The sequence below is a fragment of the Anomaloglossus baeobatrachus genome, chromosome 4, assembly GCF_048569485.1.
Source record: "Anomaloglossus baeobatrachus isolate aAnoBae1 chromosome 4, aAnoBae1.hap1, whole genome shotgun sequence".
Classification (NCBI taxonomy): Eukaryota; Metazoa; Chordata; class Amphibia; order Anura; family Aromobatidae; genus Anomaloglossus; species Anomaloglossus baeobatrachus.
Window position 1 is genome coordinate 77,214,054 of NC_134356.1, and position 12,339 is coordinate 77,226,392.

The window sequence follows — 12,339 nt, forward strand, 5'->3', positions numbered from 1 at the left end:
GACCCGAGACTGACTAGCGGTGACGTCACGGGCCTCTCGCGATACTTGGTGTGAAGGCGGCGGTCATTGAACTCAGTGACAGAGGCTGTCAGTGTACTGGAGATCAGCGCAGGTAATGTACCTCGCTGACAGCACCACTTGTCATCCCCTGCAGTGACCTGGGCTGACCCATTGATGTTAGCTCAGGTCACTGCACTGCTCTCCCAGCCAATGGGGAACATCCTGCTCTTCATTGACTGGGACAGTGTGGATCGTCATGGCAACCCCTTGGATTACACCAGACCTGGATTTGTTTTTCATTCTAATAAATTGGTTAAAGAGGGAGTGTTTTTTCAAATAAAAATGTGTTTGTCGTCTATTTTTTTTATTACTGACTGGGTTGGTGATGTCGGGTATCTGATAGATGCCTGACCTCACCAACCCCAGGGCTTGATGCCAGGTGACATTACACACCTGGTATTAACCCCATATATTACCCCGTTTGCCACCGCACCAGGGCGCGGGATGAGCTGGGGCGAAGCACCAGGATTGGCGCATCTAATGGATGCGCCACTTCTGGGGCGGCTGCGGCCTGCTATTTTTAGGCTGGGGAGAGTCCAATAACCATGGACCTCCCTAGTCTGAGAATATCAGGCCCCAGCTGTCTGCTTTACCTTGGCTGGTGATCCAATTTTGGGGGACCCCTACGTGTTTTTTTTTTTAATTATTTATTTAATTTAAAATAACAGTGTGGGGTGCCCTCAGTTTTGGATTACCAGCCAAGGTGAGGTTTCCAGCTGTGGTCTGCAGGCTGCAGCCGTCTGCTTTACCCTAGCTGGCTACAAAACTAGGGGGAACCCTACGTCATTTTTTTTTCATTTTTTTGGCTAAATACAAAGCTAAGCACCCCTTAGTGCCACATGAAAGGCACCAAAGGGTGCTCCACTTTTTCTCCACTTTTTCTCCACTTTTTCTCCATTTTTTTCTCCACTTTTTCTCCACTTTTTCTACATTTTTTCTCCATTTTTTCTCCATTTTTTCTCCACTTTTTCTTCACTTTTTCTCCACTTTTTATCCATTTTTTCTCCACTTTTTCTCCACTTTTTCTCCACTTTTTATCTATTTTTTCTCCACTTTTTCTCCACTTTTTCTCCACTTTTTATCCATTTTTTTCTCCATTTTTTCTCCACTTTTTCTCCATTTTTACTCCACTTTTTCTCCACTTTTTCTCCATTTTTTTCTCCACTTTTTCTCCACTTTTTCTCCATTTTTTTCTCCACTTTTTCTCCACTTATTCCCCACTTTTTCTCCACTTTTTATCCATTTTTTCTCCACTTTTTCTCCACTTTTTCTCCACTTTTTCTCCACTTTTTATCCATTTTTTTTCTCCACTTTTTCTCCATTTTTACTCCACTTTTTCTCCACTTTTTCTCCATTTTTTTCTCTACTTTTTCTCCACTTTTTCTCCACTTTTTCTCCACTTTTTCTCCACTTTTTCTCCATTTTTTTCTCCACTTTTTCTACATTTTTTTCTCCATTTTTTCTCCACTTTTTCTCCATTTTTACTCCAATTTTTCTCCACTTTTTATCCATTTTTTTCTCCACTTTTTCTCCATTTTTTTCTCTACTTTTTCTCCACTTTTTCTCCATTTTTTCTCCACTTTTTCTCCACTTTTTCTCCACTTTTTCTCCATTTTTTCTCCACTTTTTCTCCACTTTTTCCCCATTTTTTTCTCCACTTTTTCTACATTTTTTTCTCCACTTTTTCTCCATTTTTACTCCACTTTTTCTCCACTTTTTCTCCATTTTTTTCTCCACTTTTTCTCCACTTTTTCTCCACTTTTTCTCCACTTTTTCTCCATTTTTTTCTCCACTTTTTCTCCACTTTTTCTCCACTTTTTCTCCATTTTTTTCTCCACTTTTTCTCCACTTTTTCTCCATTTTTTTCTCCACTTTTTCTCCATTTTTTTCTCCACTTTTTCTCCACTTTTAATCCACTTTTTCTCCATTTTTTTCTCCACTTTTTCTCCACTTTTTCTCCACTTTTGCTCCACTTTTTCTCCATTTTTTTCTCCACTTTTTCTCCATTTTTTTCTCCACTTTTTCTCCACTTTTAATCCACTTTTTCTCCATTTTTTTCTCCACTTTTTCTCCACTTTTTCTCCATTTTTTTCTCCACTTTTTCTCCACTTATTCCCCACTTTTTCTCCACTTTTTATCCATTTTTTCTCCACTTTTTCTCCACTTTTTCTCCACTTTTTATCCATTTTTTTCTCCACTTTTTCTCCATTTTTACTCCACTTTTTCTCCACTTTTTCTCCATTTTTTTCTCTACTTTTTCTCCACTTTTTCTCCACTTTTTCTCCACTTTTTCTCCACTTTTTCTCCACTTTTTCTCCATTTTTTTCTCCACTTTTTCTACATTTTTTTCTCCATTTTTTCTCCACTTTTTCTCCATTTTTACTCCACTTTTTCTCCACTTTTTATCCATTTTTTTCTCCACTTTTTCTCCATTTTTTTCTCTACTTTTTCTCCACTTTTTCTCCATTTTTTCTCCACTTTTTCTCCACTTTTTCTCCACTTTTTCTCCATTTTTTCTCCACTTTTTCTCCACTTTTTCCCCATTTTTTTCTCCACTTTTTCTACATTTTTTTCTCCACTTTTTCTCCATTTTTACTCCACTTTTTCTCCACTTTTTCTCCATTTTTTTCTCCACTTTTTCTCCACTTTTTCTCCACCTTTTCTCCACTTTTTCTCCATTTTTTTCTCCACTTTTTCTCCACTTTTTCTCCACTTTTTCTCCATTTTTTTCTCCACTTTTTCTCCACTTTTTCTCCATTTTTTTCTCCACTTTTTCTCCATTTTTTTCTCCACTTTTTCTCCACTTTTAATCCACTTTTTCTCCATTTTTTTCTCCACTTTTTCTCCACTTTTTCTCCACTTTTTCTCCACTTTTTCTCCATTTTTTTCTCCACTTTTTCTCTATTTTTTTCTCCACTTATTCTCCACTTATTCTCCACTTTTTCTCCACTTTTTCTCCACTTTTTCTTCACTTATTCTCCACTTATTCTCCACTTTTTCTCCACTTTTTCTCCACTTATTCTCCACTTATTCTCCACTTTTTCTCCACTTTTTCTCCATTTTTTTCTCCACTTTTTCTCCACTTTTAATCCACTTTTTCTCCATTTTTTTCTCCACTTTTTCTCCACTTTTTCTCCACTTTTTCTCCACTTTTTCTCCATTTTTTTCTCCACTTTTTCTCCATTTTTTTCTCCACTTATTCTCCACTTATTCTCCACTTTTTCTCCACTTTTTCTCCACTTTTTCTCCACTTTTTCTCCACTTATTCTCCACTTATTCTCCACTTATTCTCCACTTTTTCTCCACTTTTTCTCCACTTTTTCTCCACTTTTTCTCCACTTATTCTCCACTTATTCTCCACTTTTTCTCCACTTTTTCTCCACTTTTTCTCCACTTTTTCTCCACTTTTTCTCCACTTATTCTCCACTTATTCTCCACTTTTTCTCCACTTTTTCTCCACTTTTTCTCCACTTTTTCTCCACTTATTCTCCACTTATTCTCCACTTTTTCTCCACTTTTTCTCCACTTTTTATCCATTTTTTTCTCTACTTTTTCTCCACTTTTTCTCCATTTTTTCTCCACTTTTTCTCCACTTTTTCTCCATTTTTTCTCCACTTTTTCTCCACTTTTTCCCCATTTTTTTCTCCACTTTTTCTACATTTTTTTCTCCACTTTTTCTCCATTTTTACTCCACTTTTTCTCCACTTTTTCTCCATTTTTTTCTCCACTTTTTCTCCACTTTTTCTCCACTTTTTCTCCACTTTTTCTCCACTTTTTCTCCAGTTTTTTCTCCACTTTTTCTCCACTTTTTCTCCACTTTTTCTCCATTTTTTTCTCCACTTTTTCTCCACTTTTTCTCCACTTTTTCTCCACTTTTTCTCCACGTTTTCTCCATTTTTTTCTCCACTTTTTCTCCATTTTTTTCTCCACTTTTTCTCCACTTTTTCTCCACTTTTTCTCCATTTTTTTCTCCACTTTTTCTCCACTTTTTCTCCACTTTTTCTCCACTTATTCTCCACTTATTCTCCACTTATTCTCCACTTATTCTCCACTTTTTCTCCACTTTTTCTCCACTCTTTCTCCACTTTTTCTCCACTTATTCTCCACTTTTTCTCCACTTATTCTCCACTTATTCTCCACTTTTTCTCCACTTATTCTCCACTTTTTCTCCACTTTTTCTCCACTTTTTCTCCACTTTTTCTCCACTTTTTCTCCACTTTTTCTCCATTTTTTTCTCCACGTTTTCTCCACTTTTTCTCCATTTTTTTCTCCACTTTTTCTCCGTTCTTTTTCTATGGTCGGTCTACCCATTAGCTCTGCCATGCATACTGTAGCTCTACACCTACTGCACATGTTACTTTATGATTGACATCTCTTTCGTACCAGAGCTGTCTAAGTCTACTCTGACCCCATATTTGTCATTACTATATTGTCCTTGTACTGTATTATGACATTTGTATCATGTGTTTCATTTCTTGCTGTGTTGCAATTTTTTTGCTGCATCCCAATTGTACCTCTACATTGTTCGAGTTTATGTTATTGTTCTCTCACTCTTATGTGATACTGATTATTGTCATTTTTCATGATTACATGCAGATAAGTCCAATCTGACGAAGGCTCAGGCTGAAACGTCATTTGTAACTTGTTTTGGACAAAAACATATATGCTTATGAAAAAAATTTTTTTCTTAATACGGACCAATAAAGAGTGATTTTGCATTACTATCCGTTGTGACTTACTGACTTAGTCTGGGAGATTTAGAGTGCCGAGGTTACTCACTAATTTTATCTATTATTACCTCTGAGCACCTATATACCAGTGAGCAGAGCTTCCTCTACAGTAGTTCTCCTGATTAGGCATGCCCTTACCTCATGAGCAGGGCATTGCAGCTTTGGTAGCAACCATTACGACATGGACTCTGCTGCTGTGGACCCGGGGAGAGTGAGTGCAGATTCATTGCACCCACACTCCTCACATGAAGGGTCCGCACTCCTAGAAAATGGGGGATACGTTCCCTGAGTGTCTCCCCCCCATATTCTAGACGGTCCAGAGTCGTCGTGGGACCCCTTTATTTTTTTCTTACAATAAATTGGTGAAAGAGGAAATGTTTTGGGGACTGTTTTTTCAAATAAATTTCTTTTGTCGATTTTTTTTTTTTTTGTTAGTACTGACAGTTTATGATGTTGGGTATCTAATAGATGCCATGACATCACAAACTGCTGGGCTTGATCTCAGGTGACTTTACAGCTAGTATCAACCCGATTTATTACCCCGTTTGCCACTGCACCAGGGCACGGGATGAGCTGGGGTGAAGCGCCAGGATTGGCGCATCTAGTGGATGCGCCACGTCTGGGGTGCCTGCGGCCTGCTATTTTTAGGCTGTGAAGGCCCAATAACTATGGACCTTCCCACCCTGAGAATACCAGACCACAGCTGTCCGCTTTACCTTGGCTGGTGATCCAATTTGGGGGGGACCCTACTTTTATTGTGTAATTATTAATATTTATAAAATAATTATAAAAAAGAGCCTGAGGGGACCTCCACATTGGATCCCCAACCACGGTAAAGCTGCCAGCTGTGGTTTTCAGGCTACAGCCGTCTGCTTTACCCTAGCTGGCTATCAAAAATGGGGGGACCCAACGTCATTTTTTTTTTTAACCATTTTTTAAATAGAAAAAATTAATGGGCTTCCCTGTATTTTGATTGCCAACCAAGGTAACGGCAGGCAGATGGGGGTGGCAACCCATAGCTGTCTGCTTTATCTGCGCTGAGAATCAAAAATACCGCGGAGCGCTACGTCATTTTTTTAAAGATTTATTTTTACAGCACTGTGATGTCTAGCAATCAAAATACAGGGAAGCCCATTTTATTTTTAGTTATTTAAATAAATAATTAAAAAAAATATATATGGGCTCCCGCTGCATTTTTTGTATTGCTAGCTAAGGGTAATCCAAGCAGCTACTGGCGGCTAACCCCCACTGCTTGGTGTTACCTTCACTGGCAATGGAAAATCCAGGGAAGCATTTTTTATTTTTTTTGCCAAAAAACTACAAAAAAAAGGACGTGAGCTTCGCCATATTTTTGTATGCTAGCCAGGTACAGCAGGCAGCCACGGGCTGCCTCCAACCCCCAGTTGCCTATTTGTACCCGGCTGGGAACCAAAAATATAGGGAAGCCCATTTTTTTTTAATTATTTCACTTATTTCATGAAATAATTAAAAAACAAATGACGTGGGCTTCGCCCCATTTTTGTGTCCAGCCGGGTACAACTAGGCAGCTGGGGATTGGAATCCGCAGCACAGGTTAGCCCGAGGTTTCTGGGCGCCTCTACTGCGGATTTCAGTCCGCAGCCGCCCCAGAAAATGGCGCTCTCATAGAAGCGCCATCATCTGGCGCTGTATCCAACTCTTCCAACAGCCCTGGAGCCGGGTGGCTTGTTGGGTAATCATGAGTTAATACTGGCTTTGTTTTACTAGCCAGTATTAAGCCAGAGATTCTTAATGTCAGGCACGTTTGACCCGGCCATTAAGAATCTCCAATAAAGGGTTAAAAAAAACACCACACAGAGAAAAAATACTTTAATAGAAATAAATACACAGACACATTAGAGACTCCATCTTTATTACCCCCTGTCAGCCCTCCACGATCCTGCTCTTCTGTCTTTTTCTTTCTAGTGTAGTAGTAGTGACGATTGTAGTGAGGATGAGATTCACCAGCTCATCACTTGGGGCTGGGGAACCTCCATCCTCACTACAATGCTCACTACAATCGTGCTGCCTTCACTCCGTGAGTGATCAGTGCTGGCTGTCAGCGGTAACAGCGGTAACGCTGACAGACGCGTTACCATAGCAACGGTGCTCTCGGAGCCGCGGTTAGCGGTGACATCACCGCTAACTGCGTTGCTATGGCAACGGTGATCTCCGTTAATGACCGGCTGTGACAGCCGGTCCCTAACGGAACGGGGAGTCGACCGTGTGCTAGAGCATGTCGCCGGTACACGGCGATACACATATGTGCACCGTGTACCGGAGAGATGCACTCGCAGGTCCTACATGACGTGTCATAGTCATGTGACCAGTCTGTAGCCAATGAGATAATAGCCACGTGACTGGTCACATGGCTATTTTGACGTCACAACAGGTCCTGCATCTCTGCTGGCAGTGCCGGTCACGGGAGGATTCAGCGATCATCGGATGGAATAGCGGCAGGAGACAGAGTGCAGAAGGGATCGCGAGGACCGGTAAGTGTTATGGCAATGTTTATTAACTGTTTGTGTACATTTATAATGCATTTTTATGTGTTTGTGATTGCCTCCCATTATAGCCTATTGGCTCGAGTTCGGTTCGTCGAACGTTCGACGAACCGAACTCGAACGGGACCCCCGTTCGGCGAGCCGACCTCGAGCCGAACCGCGACCGGTTCGCTCATCTCTAGTGATCACGTCTCTACACAAAACATATTTTTCAAATTAAAGTCATCTGGGAATTTATACAGATTACATTTTGTCTTAATTTTTCTTTTGCTCACACTGATCCCCTTTAAATCTTATATCCACTGTAGTTGTCAGCCAGCTTTTGAGGATTTCTGGAGGATTTGTCCTGCCGCATTTTTACTTAAAGGGGATCTCTCATCAGGATTTCACACCCCAAACTATTCATATGAGCATTTAGCTCTTTCAAAGACAAGTCCAGCAATACCTTTGGCCAGTCCAATCCTCTGTTACTGAGTAATCAGTGTTTTAACTGATATGCAAATGAGGCTGAAGGACTATGGTAGATCTGAAGCCTCTGTCACTCTATCTCTATTGCCCTTTAGGCACAGGAGTCATCAGTCATGCCGGAGCAGGTGGTGCTGGGCGGGGAATAGAGCTGGAGTGACATAGGCTTCAGATCTACCATAGTCCTTCAGCCTCATTTGCATATCAATTCAAACACTGATTTCTCAGTAACGGGGGAACAGACTGGTTACATAAAGGTATTGCTAAACTTGTCTTTGGAGAGCTACATGTACATATGAATAGTTTGAGGGGTGAAATTCTGCTGACATATTCCCTTTAACTAAGGTAGATTTACCTTTCAGGACGTCAAGAAAGTTGGCTGACAAGCTTTTAGAAGCTGACATGTCAGCCATAGTAGTTATTTTAATATCTAAATCGCAGAAGGGGATAACACAAAGACATTAGACTAAAAGAATTTTTGGGCAGGGCTCTTCATCCTGTTGTATGTGGCACAATGTATTATCTGTATTTACATATGAATATGTTTTCTAACACACAAACACTAAGTGAATATCCATCTGTCCCCATTTTAATTCCTTGTCATCTTTGGTTGCAACATTAGTCTCATCAACTTTGTCAGAAAATATCATGTGTATTTTTATTTAATGCACATCTTCAAATCAAATAGTTAGACATAGTATTAAAGGGAATCTGGCAACAGATTTTTTCTGTGTAACCTGAGAGCAGTATGATGTAGGGACAGATATCCTGATTTCAGCGATGTGTCACTTATTGAGCTGTGTGTTGCTGTTTCCATAAAATCAGTGTTTTACCAGCAGTAGATTATTACTACAGGACTGGGTGTCTTGTTGTTCCTAGTCAACTGCTCTGTATAACCCTACCCCACTACTGATTACCAGTATTTCTCTCAATATAGAGAGAGAGAACTGGCAATCAGTGGTGTGGTTGGGGTTATAAAGATCTTAAAGTGAATTTGTCAGCAGGTTTTTACTATGTAATCTGAGAGCAGCATGAAGGAAGAGACCCTGATTCCAATGATGTGTCACTTATTGAGCTGCGTGTTGCGGTTTCCATAAAATCAGTGTTTTACCAGCAGGAGATTATTACTACAGGACTGGGTGTCATGTTGTTCCTAGTCAACTGCTCTGTATAACCCTACCCCACTACTGATTACCAGTATTTCTCTCAATATAGAGTGTACACAGAAAGCTGGCAATCAGTGGTGTGAGTGGAGTTATAAAGATCTTAAAGGGAATCTGTCAGTAGGTCTTTACTATGTAATTTGAGAGCAGCATGAGGGAAGAGATCCTGATTCCCACTTACTGGGCTGTGTGTTGCTATTTCAACAAAATCAGTGTTTTACCAGCAGGAGATTGTCGATACAGGACTGGGTGTCTTGTTGCTTTTTGTCGACTGTCCTGTGTAACCTCGCCCCCCCCCCTCCCCTAGACATGCTGATTAACAGTATTTCTCTCAATGTACAGTGTACACAGAAAGCTGCCAATCAGTGGTGGGGGTGGGGTTATAAAGATGTTTAAGGAAATCTGTCTGCAGGATTTTGTTATGACGGCTGAGGACAGTATGATGTAGGGATTAAAAAGCAACTATGCCTCTCTCACCAGCGTGTTCAGTTGTTTACTCAAACTAATGGCTTTATTACCCTGTGATTAACATTGCAGGACTACAAACCCATGTGCATGGCAATCCAACTCTCCCCCTGCTGTGATTGACACCTGACAGTCAATGCACAATCTCTACTGAGAGCCTGGTGTGGTCAGGGGTAGCTCCCTGGGCTCAGCTACATGCTTAAAACTCAATTTCTTGATTGTGTGAAAACGGCTGCACCCAGAAATCTAAGTGATACATAGTTGGATTCAGAATCTTTTTGCCTACATTATGTTGCTGTCAGATGAGATAGAAAAAAAACTGCTGACAGATTCAGAGAACTGTTCTGCAGCAGAGCAAACAGGTTGTTTTTTTATCAAAATGAGAGCATGCAGACCAGCAAGTGACACATCGCTGGAATCAGGGTCTCAGCCCCCACATCAACCTGGCAACACATTTGCTTTAAGATATAACATTCTGTTTGTCTGTGTCTGTGGTGCCCCTGACCTGGTCAGGCACCACTGAGTACTGCACCCATGCTGGGTGAGTGCAAACAGGTAATCCTAAAGGCTGAGTAGGGTGTGTACGCACAAACACATAGCAACCAGGTCTCACACACACCCTAGAGGGGACCCTTGGGCGGACCCAAGAGGGGGCGTGGCCTCCACATCTCAGCTAGGGGTGCTGGGGAGGGGCTGGAAGCTAGGTTGCAGTGGCAGTCAGGAAAAGGAGTAAGAGAAAGAGGAGCTGGAGAAGAGCCAAGTCTGAAGCAGAGAGCGGGCACGCAGACACGCTAGTCAGACCCTGCATGTGTAGTGGCCGTTGGCGGGGGAGAACGGTCACCAGAAGTTGGACAGAAAGACGCTGAGGAAGCCAGTTGGTCAGGAAGACACTGAGGAAATCAGCTGTTCATGTACGGAGACTCTGGTGGCTAGGCACACACGGGGAACAGGTCCCTAGAGTCAGACATCCATTTAGTGATCTGCTAAACCTGCCGGTGGGGTGGACAACAAGTCCCACACCAACCAAAACAGAGTCCGAGCATCAGCAGCAACGAGGGGGCCCATAAGGAGGATTGACCCTGGAGCCATCTTCCTTGGTCCACGCTGCCAGCAAACGGGCCAGAAAGGGGAGAAAAGGCAGTCGCGACTTCCCTGGATGAATCCCACGGTACTTTAAGTCAGGGGTTGTCCGAAACAAGAAGTGCTAGGAAGGCGAGCTAATGGTCACCCTTATACCAGCCTGAAGGATACCTGGTTCCACCTGGTGTATCTCAGCATCACCCGGGTTGCCTCACAAGACCAGCAGAAAGTGAGTAAAAAAGTTGAAAGACACTTTGGACTGAGACTGAGTTATTCTGCGACCTGTTGTTCTACACACACCCAAGCCCCTGGGGCCAGCCTCACTCTCGGGAGGCCACACCATCAGACTGCAGATCCCATCAGCCCCAGACGCTCGTTAAAACTGCAGTGGCGGTCACCCATAACAATGACCACAAACCGAGAGTGGCGACACTCAGATGTAAATAACCTGATATACCTGTTACCAGCGGTAATCAAGTGGAGCCCCTGTGGCGTCCCAGAAGGTGGAGTGACGTCCCTGAGGTGACCGCTGCGGGTGGGTGCCACATGTCCACCACTAGAGGGAGCTTAGGAGCTTACTGCACACTTTTATGAGTGAAATCTATGTATCCAAGTATGCAGTAGCTACAGGCAAGAACATTTGAGATTTTGTATCATAAAAATGAAAACACAATAAATAATCAACTATTTAAGAAAGAATTTGGGATCAGTTTGACTCAAATACTGTTATTATGCAGCAGTTACAGTATTTCTTCTCCATCACACAACATTTCACCTAGTGTCTGATACAATGATAAAGGCGCAGGATTAATGGCATTGATGATCTTACCTTTTGAGGCCTGGTTTCTGTGTCTTCTGGGGTGACCAGTCAGTATTCGGAAGCTTTATCTGTAAAACAAAAAAAAAACGGGGAAGAATGAAATGGTGCACATTACCCTTTTGTTCTCTGCCTGATGAATGCACAATGAATTTTTGCTTCCAATAGTGTTTTCCTAGCTCCGATCTCATTGAGACCCCCAACTGGCAAGATTTTTAGCATATCGCTGCAGGAGACCAATTTGCATACACTCATCCTTAATTACATTTAAATGGAGATGATTTGCAGGTGGCTTGGTTATAATGAAAATCTGATATATTACAGGAAGGATTTGTATTGTAGATAACAAGAAATTGTAAAAACCCTTATTTTTTTTTTCTTTTTAAAGCAGACGTCGCATTTTAAGTAACAAGAGTGATCATCTGTTTGCAAATATTCTGTCCACACATTTGTTGACTGCGTAGGCTATTTGTATTCCCGTGAATGATCACATATGCTAACCATTGGGCTATATCAATGTTATGTATATGTTCTATTACAGTTTACTTACATGCATGTGTAGGAGGTGATCGATTCGCACCCACTCCTACTATAGTGTTTTCCCTATTGTACAGTACTGCGATATAAATGTGATTAAAGGGAACCTGTCAAGTGCACTATGCACCCAGAATCACGAGCAGTTCTGGATGTATATTGCTAATCCCGGCCTAACTGTTCCTGTATCTAGTAGCATATGTGATGTCCTGGACTAGCCAGGTAGTCACAGACATCACAACACACACACACCCTCCCCCGGATAGTTACATCAGTCAACCAAAAACCCTTGTTGCCTCCCTCCAGGGGCTGATGTCCACACCAGGTAGGGCGGAGCCGGGCGGTTGGCCCCACCCACCTAGGAGTTCACAGGCCTGGAGGCGGGAAAAGAGTCGGTTCAGTTTGAGAGGTGAAAGTGAGAGGTCAGAAACTGCAAGTGTCTGGGTTGGAGCCTAGGCACTGACAGCAAGGTCGGCAGACAGTGGTGGCCATCTGCAGGAGTT

The 12,339-nt window shown here is 42.0% G+C and overlaps 1 protein-coding gene across 2 annotated transcripts in view; it reads right to left on the reverse strand.

Moving 5' to 3' along the window:
• Nucleotides 1-12,339, reverse strand: part of LOC142303216 (protocadherin-10-like) — a 204,737-nt gene that overhangs the window by 65,009 nt on the left and 127,389 nt on the right. For both annotated transcript variants that reach the window (XM_075344428.1, XM_075344427.1), the window contains exon 2: nt 11,315-11,373. In XM_075344428.1, the coding sequence (XP_075200543.1) occupies nt 11,315-11,373 (59 nt within the window). The remainder of the gene's footprint in view (nt 1-11,314; nt 11,374-12,339) is intronic.